Below are 22,761 nucleotides of genomic sequence, written 5' to 3' on the forward strand. Positions count from 1 at the left end.
ATGAAAGGTCAGAACTACTGAGACAACCAGACTCATACCATGCACAGCAGTGTGAATAAGTCATTAGTGGCCTGACCAGACCATATGAGGAAAGCCCATCTAACGCATTCACTCTGTGGATCTGTTCCCCTAGAAAGCCTTAATACAGCTCTCTCAGGCACAGATTCTCAGGCACTGATCACTAATCTACATAGTGCAAAAATCCTCAAGGAATTGGAAAAACTGGAAGAAAATTTCAATACAAAGAAAGCAAATAATAACATTGATTAACTTAATGAAAACTAAGAATAGTTTAATATAAATAAAATTGAATAAAAACATATTCAGGCTCAAAAATTATTTCATGTAGATATAAGAACTCAGCAGATGGCCACCAGGATTGCCTTCCACTATCTGCTGTAATGTGAAACTTTTCATGTTCCTAGAATTAAAAAATAAGCTGGGAGGTGGTGGCACACACCTTTAGTCCCAGCACTCAGAAAGCAGAGGCAAGGTGAGTTCAAGGCAAAACTGGCCAACAGAGTGAGTTCCAGGGCATTCAAGGCTACATAGAGAAATACTGTCTCAGAAACAACAACAAAAAATTGCTAATAATGTCAAAAAAGAGAAATAGCTAAGAAGTACTTTGATTCTGTAAAAATGTCAAAAGATTCCTAATTTCAAAACAAAATATTTTACAGAACTTTTTAAAATCAGAAATAAATACCAAACTAATAACAATGTCTGGATAAAAATACCTATATTTTATTATGGGGGGGCTATTAGCTCTGCAAGTAAAACAGGTAAATTCTAACGGCTCAAGTCATTGTTGTGCACCATGCAAATTGATAACTACTGGCAAGAGTCAGAAAAATAACCTCAAAACTCTGAAAATATGTATGCACATATTCAAAGAACATTAGTAAATGGAAGCACAGATTATGTTTGTAAATGTGCAAATGAATTTAAAAACTAACACAGCAACTTAGAAATTGGGTACAAAAAGGAAGCCACACATAGAAATCATATTGATATTCTCTTAATAGTGCTCTCGGGTAATGAGACAGTTGGAGTTATAAAGTTTTTTATGTTTTTCTTGGATATCTAATATGGTATGTTATTAAGAAACATCCCTTGGAGAGTTCATAGACAACTGGAGCAAAAACGCTATTTGGGGGATAGAATTTCAAGAAAAACAAAACAAAACAAAACAAAACAGGACAAATGTTTACATAGTATGTGGTTTAGTACAGACAATATAATGACAAAAACTAGCCATTTGGAGGAAAATTGCAGCTCCTATAAGCAACTGCATTAGTGAAGCAGGTGCTACATAAATGGCAACACTAATGACAAAAAATACCTAATGTTTACCTAATGCTTTCCTTCCTGAGTGCTCAAAACTACCAACAGAAAATAGCTAAGCACTCCTCCCAGATTTTAAAGGTTACTAGTGTAGACAGGATACAGACACAAACAAACGCACACACAGACAAACACACAACAGAGTTACAGACCAGTCAAAGAATCACAAAGCAAGAAGAGATTGCATGAGAGTCATCTACCTCTAACACATCATCTGGATAGCATATCTGCCCCTAAGACAGTCCTTTATAAAATCTTCTAGGTGATATTATACCTATTATATTAGTAACATAACATTAAAAGCTAATATTGTAAATATAGGGAATCCATAAACTTCACAGAGCAATAAACTCCTTTCTAAAGATTAACATGCCAGCTAAGTCCATGAAAAAACCTGAAGAACACACACACACACACACACACACACACATGAGAGAGACAGAGACAGAAATATAGAAAGGGAGAAAGCGAGAGAGAAACTCCAAATTATTAAATCACCCAATAATATTAATTTTGGTAGCATTCACAAAACCACACATTTATGGCCTCCTATGGTTTCTCTCTTTCCTGTTCTTTTTTTTTCTATTTTATTTATGATTTTTATTTTTTTAACTCTTTATTAATTACACTTTATTCACTTTGTATCCCCCCTGTGGTTCCCTCCCTCCTCCTTCCCAATCCATCCCTTTCTTCATCCTCTGCATGCATGCCCCTCCCCAAGTCCACTGCATTTTCTTCTGTGGCCTGGTAATGCTGCTTTCCCCTCAGGGCGAGGTAATTAAAGAGCAGTGGAATATTACTCAGCAATAAAAAACAAGGAAATCATGAAATTTGCAGGTAAATGGTGGGATCTGGAATAGATCATCCTGAGTGAGCTATCCCAGAAGCAGAAAGATACTCATAGTATATACTCCCTCATATAGATATATAATATAGGATAAACGTACTAAAATCTGTACATCTAAAGAAACTAATCAAGAGGAAGGACTCTTGCTAAAATGCTCAATTCCTATCCAGAAAGGCAAAGAGGATGGACATCAGAAGAAGGAGAAAAAAGGGAACAAGTCAGGAGCCTGACACAGAGGACCTCTGAAAGATTCTGCCCTCCAGACTATCAATGCAGATGCTGAGACTTATGGGCAACCTTTGAGCAGAGTGCAGGGAATCTTATGAAAGAAGTGGGAAACAGTAAGATCTGGAAAGGACAGGAACTCCACAAGGAGAGCAACAGAACCAAAAAATCTGAGCACAGGTGTCTTTCCTGAGACTGATACTCCAACCAAGGACTATGCATGGAGATAACCTAGAACCCCTGCACAGATGTAGCCCATGGCAGTTCAGTATCCAAGTAGGTTTCATTGTAATAGGAACAGGGACTGTTTCTGACATTTCTTGTTCTTTTTAAACAGGCAATCATTTCTTTTCAGGCTCAAGACTAAAAGGAACGAATTTCACTAACAGGAAAGCATTGAGTTCTAGAACTCTGTTAAGTCAGTCTTGTCAACAATCTTTGGTTTCTGAATGTACAATTGAGGTCATTTTCAAGGTACAGGCACAGTCGGTTATGGAAACTGGAAAAAAAAAATAAAGCCTCAGAAGCAAGTTTAAGGGAAAAATGAGATACAGGAGAGATAGATGTGTCAGCAGAAGACAGAAGAGCAAGCAAACAAACAACAAACTCCTTATGAAAATATCAGAGTACAGAAGAGGACAAGGTGAAGGTTGACACTATGCCTCTTGCCAGGCAAACATGGGACATTAGTGTGATCAGGTATTTCACACTTTATAAACAAGAGATGATAAAAGAGGGAAGGGGTAGATGTATAAACATAAAATTATTTTGTCAACACAAGCAATGTGATAGAACAGTCTTATATACACTACAGGTAAAAAATACATGGTCAAAAGATGAAAAACATAATGATAAATGTCTCCAGAATAGAGTATGACAGAGTAGCATCACTTTAAAGTGAAAAAAAAACGACTAGAAAAATGAAAATGTAAGCAAATTATTAAAAGAAACAAGTATGACCTTTTCTTCATGCAGGCATTGTATACCTCTAAATTAATGGTATATTCCTAAGATCATGTACACATATTTATATAGCCCTATGTTATCAATTCAACCATAAAGGTAAAGAAGAATGAGCTAAATGTAAAGAATTTTAAACCTACAGAAGACATTTATTCAGATATTGAAAAGAAAAAAAATTAAATAGCAAACACAAGACAGAAAGCATCACACTAGTTTACCATTATGGTAAAATAGGAGACTCTTACATGGAAAATGATATGTCCTTCTGAAAATGCAAGAGAATTTTAAAAACTCATCACCTAAGGCAGGTGAAAGGTTCCTCTATTGTATAGCTCATGTACCAAAGAGGAAAAGAGGGTGAGTTTAAAACCAACCTGCTGCTTATTAAATACCCTAACACAGCATCCCAATATGTAAGTCCAGTTTTCTGCCAAAGTGAAAATAGTCTTCAGTCCTCACAGATCCGTCTGTTGTAATAAAGGTCAGAAAAAAAAGCAGGGAAGGCTCATGTGGCAATAATTAAAAGATGAAGCATTTATTCATTTTTTTAAAAAAGTGATTGTTGCATAAAAGTGTCCACAACTGGCTGTTCAGGAAGGTTAGGTTACAGGAGAGAGCATGCTGTCATCTGAGCACTGACGCAAAGTATGAAGCACATTTCTAGGTGCAAGATAACATATTCTCGGAGAGCTCTAGCATATTTCTTCTGCTTGATACTGATATTAAAGTCCATGGAGATGGTGGGTTCTATTCAGAGGAATACTGCAGAAAAGCATACGACAGGGCATCCTCCTCACTGCATGCTTAGCGCAGTCACTGACCAGCATACCCCAGTCAAAAAGAAACAGATGATTGAGCAGAAGAGACACAGCTCGTGGCAAGAAAATGAAAAAAAATATAGTACAAATGGAACTCCCTCCATTTCCAGAAATAAAGTAGGCTTATAAAGTATGGAACAAGAAGAAAAAATATGGTAAAGAATGTGGTAAAAAGAAAATTATTTAATTTCCCAATACTTTGTTCAAGGAAACAGCATGTCCATGTCTCACATAAACGCACTGAACACGTGCTGCTAGCTGTCCCCTAACACTAACATTTCTTCAGACATATGAATGAATAAATCAGACCAAAGGAGTATCTCTGTGTACTCATCCTCTGAGGAACAGCCCAACTATGCTCCTGCTAATTCCTCCTAGCCAATATGTGTATCTGCTGGATGGCCAAGTCCTCACCACCTATCACAAGTTTACCTTATGCATAATGAAACATTAGGACAGAAATTGTATTTGTTTTTGGTTCAAAATCCCCCATACTGGAATTAGACTGGTACACCTGTATATTGGAAATAAAACAGAACTTTATTTATACATGAGCTCTTCACAACAAACCAAGTCAATTTCTGCAACAGGGATAAAGATTCTGGCAGGCTACTATAAAACGGACTCACAAGGGGACAAAGGCCCAGGTAAAACAGGTAGCATAGTTAAAAAAAAAAAAAATGACGTAACACTTTGCTAAAAAGCAATACAGACAACCTGTTTGTCTAAAACAAATGATTAGGGCATTCAAAGCAAAAGTAGAGTGGATCTCCTCAGAATCACTAACCATTGAGGTATGAACACAAAGAATATGAAACAGAGTTAAATACTTAATTTTTCAAATTACCTTGGAAACACCAATGCACAAAAAGGGAGAACTGTATTTCATCAAAAAGATGTCAACAGACAGCCTAATGTAAACAGGGAAAGCTCAGGAAATGGCAACCTCACAAAAAGAACTATGGGCAACCACTGAATGAGAAGACTTCCTGAAGAAAGAACACACAAATTGGTTATCCAGTACCAAACAGTCAGCGCTGAAAACTCAAGTAACATCTGATAGACTGAGCAGCTTGTAGTTAAGTATTTAGGAATACATATATACATCCACACATAGATACACACACACACACACACACACACACCAAGAATTAATGAAAAAGAGCCATGAATTTGAAAGACAAGAAAGAAGAGTATGTGGGAGCATTTTGAGGAAAAAAGAGAAGGGTAGAGTGAAATAATTATATCATAATCTCAAAATATAAAAATTTAGCACATAGAGAGAGCATAATGGGCAGCTCTCTGGAGGTGCTTAATGTAGCACTACCCTACAAATACCCTAAATAAGTAAGTCATGCATAGTGGACTGAAAACAGTCAGAACGTTTGAGGTGGAGAATTCAAATTCAGGACTTTATACCCAAAGTCCACATTCTGTCCACTACTTGGCCCCGTTGCTTCAAACTTCTAAATCAAAGCAAAGCTTACTAGTATCAGAATAGAAAGAAAAGGAGGTGGGGACAGACTGGCACATAAGGTAACAAAACAAAAAGTGTTAGTGGTATATTGATCTGAGCCATACGAGAAGGAAGTAATGTGATAGTAGTCAAAAATCTTGGAAGAAAATGAATGTTGATTCAGAGCTTACACCAGCAACAAAAAAGTGTGGTGGAAATACTTGAACAGGCAGCACTAAATTTGGGGAAAGAAAATGAAAACATATCTGGAAGATAGGTAAATATGATTTCAAGGCTAAAGTATATAAACAAAAACTTAAAAGTTAGACTGGGGCTAGAGAGATGTGGCTCAGCATTTCAGAGAACTGGCTGCTCTTCCTCAGAACCGATTTGGAGGCTGTAAATCATCAGCAACACAGTCTCAAGGGATCTGGGACTGATGCTGTCTTCTGGCCAGCAAGGGCACTACAAAGCACATGCTGTGGAGACACACATATGATGAGTACAAGTCCTCTCCCCTCCAAAAAAAAATCTGTAAGAAAAAATGTATTCTGGGCCAGTGTGATGATGACTCAGCAGGTAAGGACATGTGCCAAGCCTGATATTCTGAGCTTGATCCTGAGAACTTACTTAGTAGCAGAGGAGAAATGACTTCCACAGAGATCCTCTGATACTTACACCTATGCATACAAACACAAATCCAAAAGTATTTGCACACATACATAGAAACATATACAACTAAATAATATAGATACAAGCAAAAGCAAATAATGAGTGTAAATTAATTTTTAAAAATTTAATTCAATGAAATAATGGATACTAATCTTTTAAATACAACAAATTGGGTTCCATTAAACAGTGGCATAATCCTAGTTTCAAATGATGAATTTGTTCTCAATGTAAATCCTACGATTCCTTCAGAGAACACAGATGTCAACTTAGGTGTTCAATAGCATATTCAAGTTCTCTTATCCTGAATGAAGTTAGGAATTACACAGCCTGCTATGGTCATTCTAGTATGACTGTAAACATCCATGTTAAGGAATCACTATGGAAATGAAATTTTCATAATTATCTAAACAATCCACAGAAAGGTTCTAAAAATTGTTTATCAAAGATCACAGGCCACAAATACATTGGTTTTATAGTGCACAATCAGTATATAACAGCAGAGTGAAAGACACAAAAAGAATGTTCCTAAAAATAATATGTAGTTATGTGTTCTAGACCAGATAGTATATAATAGGTAAAGACAATACCTTTTAAAATAACTCTTATGCACTTGTATACATACATCCATGCACATGCTACAGAGAAACAACTGTTACCATCTGGATTTTTGTCAGCTCTAAATATAAAATCTAAACATAAAAACCCCAAGCCTTTTCAGAACATGTGCAGAGATATATGTATTGTTAATCAAGTAGTTCTTCAGCCACATGGATGACTCAATGAGACCATAGACAAATATGCTACTTGAATCAGTGGAATTAAAATACAAGAAAAGCTATATTCAAAGTCTATGTATTTTCTTCCTTTGTTTGATTGGAACTGATTGACTTTGAACATTGGTGTAATGATGCTTCTATGTGTATGTGTATGGGAGTATATATACATGTTAATATAATTCAATACGACTAGGTTAAACCACAGAAGAAACATTTCTCAGCCCTTGATTAAGGTCTGCATTAAACCATCAGACCCCATCACATGCTGATGAGTAGTTATTTGGACACACACAGAGCTGTGATTTCCATCCACTTTTCTAATCAGCAAGTTCAGATTTGCTGCTAATGTGACAGTGATGAACAGAAATGATGCTAATGTGACATTGATGAGCAGGAATGACAGCTCAGGGCTGATTAAAATTAGCTTAGGTTCTTTGACCTAGGATAAAATGAAAGGGCTTTGTCAATAACTACAGCTAACACATATCTCTGAAACAGAGTACAAACACCAAAATCACACGTTTACTGATTAGACATGAATTTAACCAAATATGTATTTCATTGTGACATCTTTTAAACATATGTAGTCACTAATAAAATCTTGTACACAATCAAAAAATGGTAATAAAAGCATGACTACACAGAACCGATGCTAATTCACTCAGGTATCATGGAAAGCACACGTTTGTGTATGTGCACAGGAAAACATACACAAAGAAATCCATGTAATAGTATTTTTAAAGAGTTTTAGAGTAGAATTCATTTTACTTATCATATGTGGAAGGGGTAAATGTGCATGTGAATGCAGTTGCCTATGGAGTCCAGAAGAACATGTCATAACCCCTGGAGCTGGAGGGGCAAACAAGTGTGAGAAACCTAACTTGGGTGCTACAAATCAAACTCTACAAAAGCAGTCTGTACTGTTAATGATAGACTGACCCTGTGCCATTAGGACGGATGAAATTGTTGTTCCAGATCCCCAACTGCCCTCAAAAAGTATCTAAGTCAAGCAAGATGGCTCAGTGAAAGTACTTAGTTGCCTTACTACCAAACTTGTGGGCCTGAGTTTGATTACTCACATAGTAGGAAAAGAGAACCAACTCCTACAAGTTGCCTTCTGACCTCCATGGGTATACTGTGGCAAACATGCACTTACTCATATATGCACATATGTGCTAAATAAACTAATAAATGCAAATAACTAAGACCAGCTTTCAAAACAATGACCTCACCTTCCTTTGTTTTACTTCGCTCACCTCCTACTCTAATGCCATCAAGGTCAACTCAGCAGCTTAGCAACATCTGAAACACTAGTATAAAAATCAAAATGTACTTTACTAAGATAGTAGCACATTTCTATTTTTTAATAATTCAGATAACACATCAGTCAATGTTTGCAACAGCAGAGTACACCTTTGAAATAAGATAAAAAATTGTTTATATGAAACACAAACAGAAAGTCCACGTTAGATAGTATACAAAAAGATGGACAGTAGTGTGGCTTTTTAAGCAACACAAAAAATCCTACAAGAAGAAGCTGACCCTGAGCTAGAGCTGTATACAGTTCCATTCTTAAAATATGAAAGTCCATTCATACAGATACTCATAGGCTCTAAATAAAATGACCAGGCTGTCTCTGTTGACAGTATTGAAATAAATTCTTAAAGATGGGTTTTATGAAACACTGATGTGAGCCACAAAGGCATATTTAAAAGTGAACACTCACAGCTACAATAGCTTCGCATGGAGATCATGGAGGACTTCAAACATTCACGTGGATGAAGCGTTATAAGAATAAAGGAAGTACACATGTCAAAAATTAGTCTCAGGATTTTCGTAATGTTGAATTCAGATGCTGTATGTTAGCAATGACGCTGATTGAAATATTCTCCTGGCATATACTCAAGAGAAATAGATTAGGCCTTCTGAGGACCTTAGAATCTATAGATAAGCGAGACACATTTAAAAAGCAGGTCTGAGAAGAGGCAACAAAGTAGATAAAAGGACAAGATGCCCTACTCAGAGTGAGTGTAATCAGATACAGAAAGTCAATCAACACTAGCAAATCTTCAGTTACTCCCATTGGCAATCACTGACAGGCCCGTTTCTGGGTCATGCTCCATCGATGTAATTTTTACCCTGAAATCCCAGAGAAAAAACTACATTCAGAGAGGAGCTCTAACTTTAAACTCTAACCACCATTAGTCAGTTACCTTACTCCCTTTTATCAAATATTTCTGATGCATAATTTTCTAAATTGCCCTTTATTAGAGTACCTTTTAGAAGATAAATTTTCTAAAAAAATATCTGAATTAACTTATTGCTGCTTAATAAGTCAATTACTAGAGTCTATAAACAAATTCATATTGAAATAAATATTTTTGGACCCCCTCTCACCTTATTGCTAAGTGTGAAGCACAAAATGCCTTAGAAATACAAGGTCTGGTGTGGCCATTTCATGTTAAAAGCACTCACATTGAGGACAGTGACTCAGCTACAAACTAAACAGCCCCTCCCTGAGAACAACCTATCCAAGTAAGCATAGCTGGCACGCATTTCCTAAGAGTTTACATGGACATTAGAGATCCTAAACCATTCTCAGCTCATCCCTTTATGATTTTACCTTTATGATTTTACTATATTAAGGTGAGTCGCAGAATAATGAGGAAAGAAGTTCCTATTATTATTCTAAAGATACTAGGTGCCCCCAAACCAGAAATAATAATGTGCCCCCAAACTAAAAATAACAAAATACTCAGCACTTATATGTACTCAAAGTCTCTAGTTCCCAAAACTAATTTCTAAAAGTAATTCAATAGCAACCTGCTTATTTAAAAAAAAATCACATTGCTAAAAGTCAGACCGACTGCAAAAGGGGCAGAACAACTGAATTCTCAACAGCAACTCAAAAAGACTGCTGTCTCTGAGGTTTACCATACAGCACACACGTTTTAGTTAAATCTTTCTTACTTTCATTATAATATTTTTTGTCTCCTTGTTCTATTTAACCTACTAGTTAATATTAAAAATAAACAATAAATTCAATTAATACAACTATAGTTAGAAATCAGGTAAACTATTTTATAAATATAAAACATAAACATGAAATGTTCATTACATCAAAACTAAAAGCAAATGTATGGCAATCTTCAAGATAAATATTCAGATTTAATAAAATATTGCTATATGTATATGGTTCAAGAAATGACTCAAGAAATACCTTATAAGTACATTTTTACCAATAAAATAAGATACAGATATCAAACATGGCATATACTCTCTTATATAGACCTACAAGATATGATAAACATAATGAAATCTAAACACCTGAAAAAGATAATCAGGAAAGTGGACATGGGGTAAGATGATCAATCCTCATTTAGAAAGACAAATGGGATATATATTGGACATATGACAGGAGTCTACCGAAGAAGGCATCTTAAAGACTCTGCCTAGCAGTGTTTCAAAGCAGTTATTAAGACTCATAACCAAACCTTCAGCAGAGTACAGGGAATCATATGAGAGAAGGGGAGTTAGAATGATGTGGAAAGGATAGGAGCTCCATAAGGAAAAAATATATGTGGGCACAGAGTCTTTTCTGAGACTGACACTCAACCAAAGACCATGAATGGATATAACCTAGAACCTCTGCTCAGATGTGGCCCATAGTAGCTCAGTAACCAATTGGTTTCCCATAGTAAGGGGAACAAGGACTCTTTTTTTTTTATTAATTATACTTTATTCACTTTGTATCCCCTCCCCCGTGATTACCTCCCTCCTCCCGTCCCAATCCCGCCCTTCCTCCACCCTCTGCATGCATGTCCCTCCCCAAATCCACTGATAGGAGAGTACTTCTTTTCCTTCCTTCTGTTCCTAGTCAATTAGGTCTCATCAGGAGTGGCTGCATTGTCTTCTGTGGCCTGATAATGCTGCTTCCCCCTCAGGGGGAGGTAATTAAAGAGCAGGCCAATTAGTTCATGTCAGAGACAGTCCCTGTTCCTATTACAATGGAACCCACTTGGATACTGAACTGCCATGGGCTCCATCTGTGCAGGGGTCTTAGGTTATCTCCATGCATAGTCCCTGGTTGGAGTATCAGTCTCAGGAAAGACCCCTGTCCTCAGATTTTTTGGTTCTGTTGTTCTCCTTGTGGTCCTCCTGTCCTCTCCAGATCTTACTGTTTCCCACTTCTTTCCTACGATTCCCTGCACTCTGCCCAAAGGTTGCCTATAAGTCTCAGTAACTACATTGATAGTTTACAGGGCAGAGCTTTTCAGAGGTCCTCTGTATCAGGCTCCTGACTTGTTCCCTCTTTTCTCCTTCTTCTGATGTCCAGCCTCTTTGCCTTTCTGGATAGGAATTGAACATTTTAGCAAGAGTCCTTCCTCTTGATTAGTTTCTTTAGATGTACAATTTTTAGTAGGTTTATCCTATACTATATGTCTATATGAGTGAGTATATACCATGTGCATCTTTCTGCTTCTGGGATAGCTCACTCAGGATGATCTATTCCAGATCCCACCATTTACCTGCAAATTTCATGATTTGGAACAAGGACTATTTCTAACAGGAACTCAAGGGCAGGCTCTTTGACCTCCCCACCCCCCAAGGGAGGAGCAGTACTGTTAGGCCACAGAGGAGGACATTGCAGCCAGTCCTGAAGCTACCTGATAAAACAGGGTCAGATGAAAGGGGAAGAGGCCCTCCCCTATCAGTGGACTTGGCTTTCCAAGTCCTTTGGGCAGGGAGGAGCTGAGGGGGGGGAGGGGGGGATTGGGGAGGGAAAGAGGGAGCGTGATACAGCTGGGATACAGGGTTAACAAAATGTAACTAAAATAATAAAATAAAATAAAAAAAGAACACACACACACACACAAAAAAAAATAACATCAATGACACACAACCAAAATATGGCATCAGAATCACACCTCCAAGGCTCACAGAACATACTGAGAAATGTAGAGAATTTCAAATCCAAAGGTAAAAGTGTAGTGATGTGGAACACTAAATCCTGGACATGGCATAGACATTGCCTCTTGAACTTGACAGCAGCTGTAATTACCTGTACTAGCTCCTATCTTCGCAAGGGTAGGAGCTCACAAGGCCACACTCCTTCCTGATTACATAAACACAGTTCATGATTGCTACCGGAGGAAAAGACAATCTCTTCACTGATATCCTCACTGGGAAGGTGCTATGTTCCTGTGAACAGCCCCTCAGTCAAATTCTTCTTAGCTCCCCTAATGAAATTCATAAGACAATCCAAAGAAAAAGGAAGGAAATAAAAGGAGTGGGAGGAAGAAAAACTATTTTAAATAGGGCTAGTTAGGAAGGGAAGGTGATCCATGGGAATGGGACAAGAGAAAGTAATTGGGGATGGAAATAAATATCATAAGGAATTATATTCATGCATGAAAATGCCATATGAAACTCATTATATATAACTAACTTATGATAATAAAAAATTTAAAAATATACAAAAATACTACATAAGAAATTACTGGTGAGCAATATATTGTTATTTTAATTTTAAAAGGTTTACTCTTTTGAAATCTAGCAATGTCCTATAGTTTCTCTTTGCTAAACACACACACACACACACACACACACACACACACACACTCTCTCTCTCTCTCAGAGACAACTATATGTGTATGTACTATTGAAGTCATTTATCACTAAATTCGTATGTTCAATGATGCTGGTGTATACTACATCTGATATTCAGAGTCTTGCTATGATATCAGAAATGTCAAATGCCTTAGAAATGCTTTAATAGAAAAACAAAAACAAAACTAAGTGTGAACCCTAAGCCATACTCAGAGAGATGCGGTAACATAAAACAGTATGAAATTTCCCTCACCCTCAGCACTGTGGACTTCCAACAAAAAGCAAATCTGATTTCCCCAGATCCCTCTACCCTCAACAGAAACGAAGGCACCTCCAACCTTTCTGGACTTCAGCTTTCCACTTTCTTTCTTGGAACTAGCAGTTCCTCCATTTGTACCTAATGAATGATTCTAAATCACATAAGTTTCTTGTATCAATAAATACTATACAAGTCTTTTTTAAAATTTTTATTTTTTATTTTTCTATTTATTACAAATTATTCACTTTATATCCTAGCTGTAGCTCCCTCCCTAGTCCCTACCCATTCTTACAAGCCCTCCCTCTTCTCCCATAACCCTCCCTGAATCCACTGATAGGGGAGGTCCTCCTCCCATTCCATCTGACCCTATCCTATAAGGTCTCACCAGGGCTGGTAGCATTGTCTTTCTCTGTTCCCTGGTAAGGCTGTTCCTCTCCACCTCAGGCAGTGGTGATCAAAGAGCCAGCCATTGAGTTTAAGTCAGAGACAGCCTCTGTTCCCCTAACTAGGGAAAGCATTTGACCCAGTAGGGTATCTGAGACTCTTAGCCAAACTTTGGGCAGAGTACAGGCAATCTTATGAAAGAAGCAGAAGATAGAAAGACCTGGAGGGAACAGGAGCTCCACCAGGAGAGAAACAGAGTCATAAAAATTGGGCCCAGGGGTCTTTCTGAAACTGATACTCCAACCAAGGTCCATGCATGAAGATAACCTAGAACTCCTGCACAGATGTGGCCCATGTCAGCTCAGTCTCCAAACAGGGTGTCCTAAAAGGGGAACAAAGTTTTATTTATTTTTTTAAGGTTTGACGATAGTAAAAGAAATGTCCAGCTGTTGAGATAATTCATACTTTTTTCCTAGACTGTTAGGATAGACCATCACAGCTCTTAGACTTATTCCTTGTGAGCATGAAGCACAGGCAGAGACCTGTGCACAGAATCAGATATTGTTGCTGACACAGCTGAGTGAGCACTGTGCCATTAAGAAAAGTCTTCTGAAGTCAGTTTTCCTCATCTTGTCTAAAACCAAAAACAGGGTTAAATGAAACAATATACATGACTCTAGCACTTACTGCATTCTCAACATACATGAAAGCAGAGACTGGTACCCTCCTGTGCCCATTAACTCCAAAGGAAGCTCCATGTGGATTTTCCTGATCATTTTTGCCTACTTCCTCTGCAAACACTGAACATGCTTTCAAACACAAACATGATAACCTGAACGGGAGTCTAAATCTCCAGAGTTAACTTGACCTCTTGTTTGTTTGCTTTTTTTTTTTAATTCTAAATAAATCAATAATAAATCAATAAATATGGTGCCATATAAAAATGGTCATAGGTATGACAATTTCTCTAATCCACTAAGAGGTTGCAAATATAGTAGGAAAAGATTATAGAGCTGAAGTGACAAATATTTTGATACAAAATATTTTATATCAAAAAGCAAAGGTTGAACCTACTAACTGCATTTAATAATCCTTCCGCTACTTTGTGATCTGAATGTAAATGTGAGATGATAATTTAACACTGCATTCAAGTGAAATGATATGAGTAATCACTTGACATGAAAACTTAAATGCAAGCATGAGGAACCACTTTCAGCAACAGCTCTCCAAAGCAATGGAACCGGGCATCTCAGTGATGTGGATTTACTATGAAAATCTGCTCTTCATACACTTCAAGTTACACAAACACAGTGTATGCTCTAATTATGCTTTTTTAAAAAAGGCACAGATACTCCATAAACATAACAAAAGGCGGAATTAGAAAGCGAGCAGCATGAAACAGGAACAGCTGGTATAAACTCTGCACATCACTCAAGGAGGCAATGAGGCCCACAGAGCTTCTCAGTGAGTGCAAGAGCACACTAGGTGGTGAGGAAATAGACACTTTAGATCTGGGAAGAGAAACATACTTCATCCTCTTCAGGATGCCAGCAGAGGCTTGGATAAGGGACTCTCCCAGTCTTAATGAGCTGCACTCCATTCCCAGCTGTTCCCAGAGTTCACTGCAGCAAAAAAACATACATCCAAAAAAACCCTCTGGAGTCTGCAGAGTCAGAGGTGCAGGGAAAACACTAAGCTACACATCTGCTGAGGCTCTGATGTAAAAAAAGAACAAGAATTTAAATACATAGTTGTGCACACAGGATATTTTCTTCCAATCTACCTCACACACGTTTGTCTCTCTTTTGTTCATATAAACACACTGAGTGATTTTTTTTAGTTAATTGAAAGTATTTTATATCAATTTTGAGGTTTAGGAAAACTAACCTGCCTGTACAGAGGGTACCCACAGGCCTCTCACTCTCTGAGGCCTGTCTGATTAAAAATACTAAATGGTCATGTAATATTTGAATAAATCTGAACACTTTGGTAATCAACTGATATTTTTCTTACTAGTCTTCTGATGATATGGCTCATCTCAATAACTAATCCTACATCATAAGTAAACTCCAAGCTTGATATCAACTTGGAAAGAAATGGCCAACATTTAAAAAAAAGTTTAATTTACCTAAATTATGAAAAACGGGATTGTTTTAATATGAGAGACATTGAAAGAACTGAAGTAAATGACCTTGGATAGAAACTATTTTACTATGATTATAAACAATTATATCAATATATTATATGACATATGAATAGAAAACACTAATAAAGTATTGAAAATATCCTCAATGTTATACTTTAATGATTTGCAATTAGTTTATTATTAGTCTTGCTGTTATATTTTATTATTCATTATAACCATTTTAATAAAGATGTTTCTTTCTGGATGATACACTGCTTAATACATTTAACATTATTTTGAGGGGTACACAGATCTCCATGACTCAGAACCTTCCTTTAGAAGAAAAGAGAAAAGGAGAGTTACAAAAGAGTATCAGAAAAATTGGAATAAAACCCATTATCCAAAGGTATTTTCCAAGGTATGCATTATGCTGAAACTACAGACAAGTTAGGAGAAAAAAAAAGTGATTACTGCTCTTACCAGCAAACATCACTAAGACTTAAAGGTTAAGGTGCACTATTTGGTCACACTGAAAATAATTTCCAGCAACTAGTTTAACCATAGAAATACTAGTGACTAGCACAGCTGCTTAAGAGAAGTTGAAGGCAAAGCTCAATGGCAAGGTCAGAAGTTGGATTCTTCTCAGTCAACTGCTAAGACGTCACCTACAGAACACGAGGTTTCACTTTAGGAACCTCAGCTCTCACTGTGACTAGCTGGAATTAAGAGATAACCTATGCAAGACATGTCACATCAGCAAATGTCACACTGAAAAGATGCCACCAGGTAAAAGGTCTTTTTTATTTACAGAAACGATTTTGAAGGACAACAGAGTAACTTTGTGAAATACCAAAAAGACACAAAACTAATCACCAACCAGTATGTTATACTTTTCACAAATATCTGGTCAATTCCATCTATATCTAAAAGATATTCTCCAAATAGTGGTTTGTAAAGCTCACTTACAAAACGCAGAGGAACAACAACTCAGTACTAAAAGAAACCACACAGGACAATTTCAAAGGTATATGCTTTAGATTTCAGCTTATGCCTTGGCCTCATCATCACCTAAAATGTTTGCCACCACTCGCTGGAAAAGCGAGAAAGTAAACTCAATGTTGTCTGGCTTTCCCCAAACTAATGTACACAGAACTGTGACTTAACATAGTCAAATGCCTACTGAACTTAAAGTATAGAGTTTTTAACAGGCCACGGTTATTATTTTATGAGGTTATGAACTTGTTTCTTTCTGTCCTGATTTTTTTTCTTTTAAAATATCATTGTACTAAACACAATCAAGTAATTGGTGCATGGATATAGGATGCATTATAGACATTAGATGGAATTTTAAACTGAAGAAAAGTTAGGAGTACTGCCATAAAAAATTTTATGTATTTAAAATGTTTGTAGCTAGGAAAAATAATAAAACAAGGAAAGGAAACAACAGAAAAGGAAGAGGAGGGGAGAAAGGAAAGAAGGAAGAGAGAGAAAGGAAAAAAGAAAGGAAGAAAGAAAGAAAGAAAGAAAGAAAGAAAGAAAGAAAGAAAGAAAGAAGAGTGAGAGCGAGAGAGAGAAAGACTTACAAAAAAGAAAAACATGCTTTCCCTCTTAGAACACATTCTTCTGAGCTACTTGCCATTCTATATTTAAAAAATCTGCAAATGGAATTATGATTTGGTTAAAAAAAACATAGTACCACCATAATTGTGCCCAATGAGCCCAAAATATTAAACTTTTATTTTCAAGTATAGCTTTCATCATTACGTTCTACAATGTGGTATATATGATAATATCTATTTGTTATTCAGAAGAGGAAGAATCCCATACAAAATAAATGACTTCAATTGCCTTATAAATAAAACATGGATAAATGTCTTGGTAAAATAAATTAAAGGAGCATTTGTATTTGATCATTCCATCATATTACTGTCTTTGTCTACAAGCCAAAGGAGCTCTTGTGTGTTTCCTGAAATTCATTATGGGTAACGTCTATAATGGAAAAAACTTACTACAAAGTTGTGGGTACAGTTAAAACAAATAACACCCATAAGGCACCTCCAAGAGACTCAATGCACACTACAGGCACAGGTCTCACTAATGACAGCCTACACCTGAAATGCTGAGCTCTGTTGTTGTGTTTCAGAAGAACTTCTACTACTTTTATAAATTAAAAATTACACCATTAAAATGACTGCATGTTTGTAGTAAAATTCATTTTAACCTCTGAAGATTCAGCAATGACAGAAAAGGAATACTAGTCTTGAGAAAACACATTTACTTACTTAGATTTAAATCAATAAGGGTCATGAGATAAGCTATTTACACCCAGTTCTAATTAAACTGAACATACTGCATTATTTATTGCCATAGAGTTGCAGAAGTAGATATAGATGACACAGAAGTGGAATACATCACAAATCCTAAGTACACTGGGATACATCTTAAGAGGTGTCACTCCAGTGTTGTGTTTGTTCCTATTAGAGTTGAAATGCATTGGGGTAAACAAAGAGCTTCAAAACCTATAGAAATAAATGTAAACAAATACTCTCGGCCTTTGTAACAGGGAATCTTTGCTGCTTAAAGTAAATTTTTTTTTAACAAATTTAACAACTATTTGTAATGAGAAAACGGTGAAACAGAACTTTCTTCTTTGTGATGGGGAGACTGATTTATAAACATAAAAATTTAATTAACACACACACATGCACCAAATCAGGCAAATTCTCAAGATTTTAAGTCTTTAAACTATTGTTACTAAATATCAGGAAATAAACAAAGAAAGTACTATTCAAATAAACAGAGAAGTGTTTTTATTTACGGGTACTCATCAACCCAATAAAAGTCAAAGAGGGAGAGGGAGGGTAAAGAATGTCAGAGGCAGGAGCCTGCCACACAGGGCCTCTGAAAGGCTCTGCCCTGCAGGGTATCAAGGCAGATGCTGAGAACTATAGCCAAACTTTGGGCAGAGTGCAGGGAATCTTATGAAAGAAGTGGGAGATAGTAAGACCTGGAGAGGACAGGAGCTCCACAAGGAGAGCAACAGAACCAAAATATCTGGACACAGGGATCTTTTCTGAGACTGATACTACAGCCAAGGACCATTCATGGAGATGGCCTGGAACCCCTGCACAGAGGTAGCCCATGGCAGTTCAGTGTCCAAGTGGGTTCCATAGTAATGGGGACAGGGACTGTCTCTGACAGGAACCGATTGGTCTGCTCTTTGATCGCCTCCCCCTGAGGAGGGAGTAGCCTTACCAGGCCCACAGAGGAAGACAATGCAGCCAGTCCTGAGGAGTCCTGATAGACTAGGGTCAGAGGGAAGGGGAGAAGGACCTCCATTATCAGTGGACTGGGGGAGGGGGCACAGATGGGGAAGAGGGAGGTAGGGGAGTTTGGGAGGAAAGGAGGAAGGGAGTTACAGGGGGAACACAAAGTGAATAAACTGTAATTAATAAAAATAAAAATAAAATGTAAAAAGTACAATAAAAAATGTCAGAAGCAAGTGGTGCAAATTACAAATAACAGCAAAAAGTATATTAACTTTAGTATACATTGAAATTACTCGTTACATGCATTGTAGATTATGACTTCAATGGCTATTTAACTTATATTTTAGATTTGAAATTTAGATTAGATTTGAAAATATTTTTACAACAAGCATTTAATATGTTCTGCATTTGCACAATTATTTATCTAGCATGTTTCCCCACTGTTCCCAAATAAGTTACTTCATAAACAAACAAACCTATAGGGGAAAATAAGAGTCCCACAATGTATTCATTTGTATTTGATCCTTACTAAGTTCCTTGTAAGGGCTAGACCGTTCATGGAAAGACCCAAATTTAAAAATTAAGGCCACATAAAAAAAAAAAAAATTAAGGCCACAAAACATGAGCACATCTATGCACATGTGTGTGTGCATATGCACGTGTGCACACACATGCGAACATATAATACTCCAAGTGAAATTAAAGTTTAAAAATGAAAAAAGTTATGAAATAATGTGGTTATCATGCAGATATAACAAATGTAAACAGTAAATGCATTATATCTATTCCAGTTCTGGGCCATTGGCCCCAAAGGAACTCCCAGACAACCTGGGCTGTTGACTGCTTCCCCTAAATGGATGGTCAGGTTGAAGATGTTGAAGACAACACTTACACAACCACTGAACAGAGGAGAAGTTGAGCTAGGACCTACCTAGAGCCTTCACCTGGATTAGCATTTATGGAACTGCATACTACTTTTAATCTACAATGATGACTTGACTACAATAACCAAAAGTTTAACAGTGGCATAAACTTACAGGAATAGCCAAATAAACCTGATTGAATTTAAAGCCCACTCCATGAGCTCGAATCTATCCCCAATTCTGTTCAAGTGGCCAAGAATGTAAGACTAGATAGGCCAGAACATAGGAAAAAACCAGATATTACACTTTTGCCAAGGAATGTAGAAATAAAATGACGACTAACAACATTCTGCTATGCTCATATATCAATGTCTTGCTCAACCATTGTCAGAGATGCTTCCTCCTGCAGTAGATGTGAACAAATACAAAGACACACAGACAGACAATACAGAGAAAGGGAGAGATCTTGGAACACTCCGTCCTAATTGGGATGTCTCCATCAAATCCCTTCCCTCAGGGCTCAGGTAACTCTGCAGAAAACAAGACAGAAAGACTGTAAGACACAGAAAGGATGAACACCACCAAAGAATCAAGGTCACCTAAATAAAGCAGGACTAATGTACACATGTACTCACAGACACTGGTAGAATGCACAGGGCCTACATAGGTCTACATCAGATGGGATCTCAGCTCTAAGAGTAGGACTAGACACAACCCCCATTCCAAACTCAGAAACTATCTCTAATTGATAACTCAAAATTGAAAATTTAATTTTCTATAATTGAGTCTCACTGAGGATACAAAACGATCTCTTTTTAATTAATTACTTAATTCAATTTACATTTTGTTCATAGACCGTTGCTTCTCTCTTCTTGGTCCAACCTTCCCTCACTTGTTCCCTCCCTTGTTCTATTCCTCAGAAAAGGGGAGACCGCCCCCCATCCCAGATTATAAAGTCACTTCAGGACTGAGCCTGTCCTCTTTCCCTGGGGTCTGGTGAGGCATCCCCATGGAGGTAGAGGGAGGAAAAAGAATAAAAAAGCAGGCAACTGAGTCCATGTGAGAGACAGCCCCCACTTGCTTTAATAGAAAACCCAAATAAACCCTGAGCTGACAATGGGCTACATCTGTGTAGGGGGCCTAGGTCCTTGGTTGGTGCTTCAGTCTCCACAGGCCCCTCTGGGCCCTTGGTAGATGGCTCAGCTAGTCCTCTTGTAGAGTCTCTGTAACCTCCAGGTTCTTCTATCCTTCTCCCTGCTTTTCCACAAGGCTCCCTATGCTTCATCCAATGTTTAGCTGTGAGTCTGTGCATCTCTTTCAATCTGCTACTGGGTGGAGCCTCTCAGAGGACAGCTATGCTAGACTCCTGTCTGTAAGCATAGCCAAATCTCATTAATAGTGTTAGGGCTGGCTCTCTCCCATAGGGTGGGTCGCAGGTTGGGCCAGGCATCGGTTGGACATTCTATCAATCTCTGTTCTATCTTTATCTCTGCACATCTTGTAGGCAGGGTAAATTTAGAAGATATGTAACAAGGAGAACCCAAGAGAAGATGCTTACATTTCACTCAGAAGGGGAAATAGAATAGACAAGAAAAGTGGTTGAAGAGAAGAATACAGAGAGAAAAGAGGGTGGAGAACAGAGCTGGGATGAGCTGGGGTAAGAGGACAGAGGGCCTACAAAAAGAAGAGAATCTGTGGGTGGGGCATCTCTATGACAAGCTGGAGACCTAAAGACAGGATAGGTTTCTGGGAGAACATGAGGTTGACTCTTGCTGAGACTCCTACTAGCACAGGTATGGAGACTGAAAAGGACACCCTCTAATTAGAAAGGACTCCTACTGGAGGAATGAAAAAAACCAATCCACCCACAAAAACTTCGATACAAACCAATATCGACCTTTTTTGCCGGACCTTTTTTTCTTTTAATAATAATACCTTCCAGGTTCTTTGTATTCTGTCTTCTGGTTTTGTGCTTTTTATAGATTCTTGTGTGTATAAACGTGTGTTTCTTCATCTATAAGTTTCTTGCGCTTTTTTTTTTTTTTGCTGTTGTTGTTGCTTTTTCTTCTGTTTGTTTTATAAGATTTTAATTTGTTTAGTATTGTCTTACCTTATTGTATTATACTTATTATTATTATTACTATTTGAAGGCCTGTTGGGTTTTTAAAGAGAGACAGAAAGGGTGTGGATCTTAAGTTGCTGATTGAGAGACAAGGTATTGAAACCCAGCTGCCCAGCCTCTCCATCCATGTGATTCTAGTCATGCACCACTGTGTGACAAACTTTTTCTCAGAGAATTTTTCGTTACTCTCAGGTAAAAAGTATTTGTAAAGCAAATATTTGATACATCTTCATGCTTACTTCAAATTTTGCAGTTTTATTCTATCTTAATATTTTAACCATCTGTAATTATTTTTGTCACATAAAAGGGGATAAAGTTGGTGTGTTTATTTCCAATTGCCACTGCACTAATTCTAACAAAAGTCATTGGGTCCTGAAACCTGGAGATGTATCTGTTCCCTCTGACACTATACTTTTCTTTACCCAGAAACTTCAGAAACTGTTTTTTCTGCTAACAGTGTCTGTAATATGTGATGTCCTACAAAGCCCAACTTCTCTACACTATGACTCTCCTGTGTCTCTAAAAATTCTTTTGTTTCTATGACAATATCTCATGAATTCCCTTTCCACACACCTCTTCTTCTACTTTATGATTACTAGTTTCAATACATTGTCTAAAAGCTTATAGATAATACATACCTGCTCTATGTGTTGGATTTATATCTTTGAGGTTGTACTGCTTAAATTTATACCCTAATTTTTATTTATGACAGGTACTTTTCTGTTATCTTCATAAAACATTTAAATACTACTTAACACTTTTTAAAGCCTCAATGAATATTTACCTATATGTTCTTTTGAACACTTAAGTAGTTGCCACTTTTTAATTTTTAATTAATTTATTTTTTAATTAATTACAATTTATTCACTTTCTATCCTATCTGTAGCCGCCTGACTCATCCCCTTCCAATTCTACCCTGCCTCCCTCTTCTCCACCAATGTCTCTCCCCAAGTCCACTTGCAGGGAAGGTCCTCCTCCCATTCCATCTGATCCCAGTCTATCTGGTCTCATCAGGACTAGCTGCATTG

At 37.2% G+C, this 22,761-nt stretch overlaps 1 protein-coding gene across 5 annotated transcripts in view; it reads right to left on the minus strand.

Annotated features, from left to right (window-relative positions):
* Exoc4 (exocyst complex component 4) overlaps positions 1-22,761 on the minus strand; it is an 817,398-nt gene that overhangs the window by 529,382 nt on the left and 265,255 nt on the right. The window contains exon 10 of one of the 5 annotated variants that reach the window (XM_060380216.1): positions 17,252-20,141. The exons of the other annotated variants lie outside the window; for them this stretch is intronic. Within the exon in view, the coding sequence (XP_060236199.1) occupies positions 20,125-20,141 (17 nt within the window). The 3' untranslated portion in view covers positions 17,252-20,124. Of the gene's footprint in view, positions 1-17,251; positions 20,142-22,761 lie in introns of those variants that run through there. 5 annotated transcript variants of the gene reach the window in all.

This window comes from Meriones unguiculatus, chromosome 3 (genome assembly GCF_030254825.1).
Source record: "Meriones unguiculatus strain TT.TT164.6M chromosome 3, Bangor_MerUng_6.1, whole genome shotgun sequence".
Lineage (NCBI taxonomy): Eukaryota > Metazoa > Chordata > Mammalia > Rodentia > Muridae > Meriones > Meriones unguiculatus.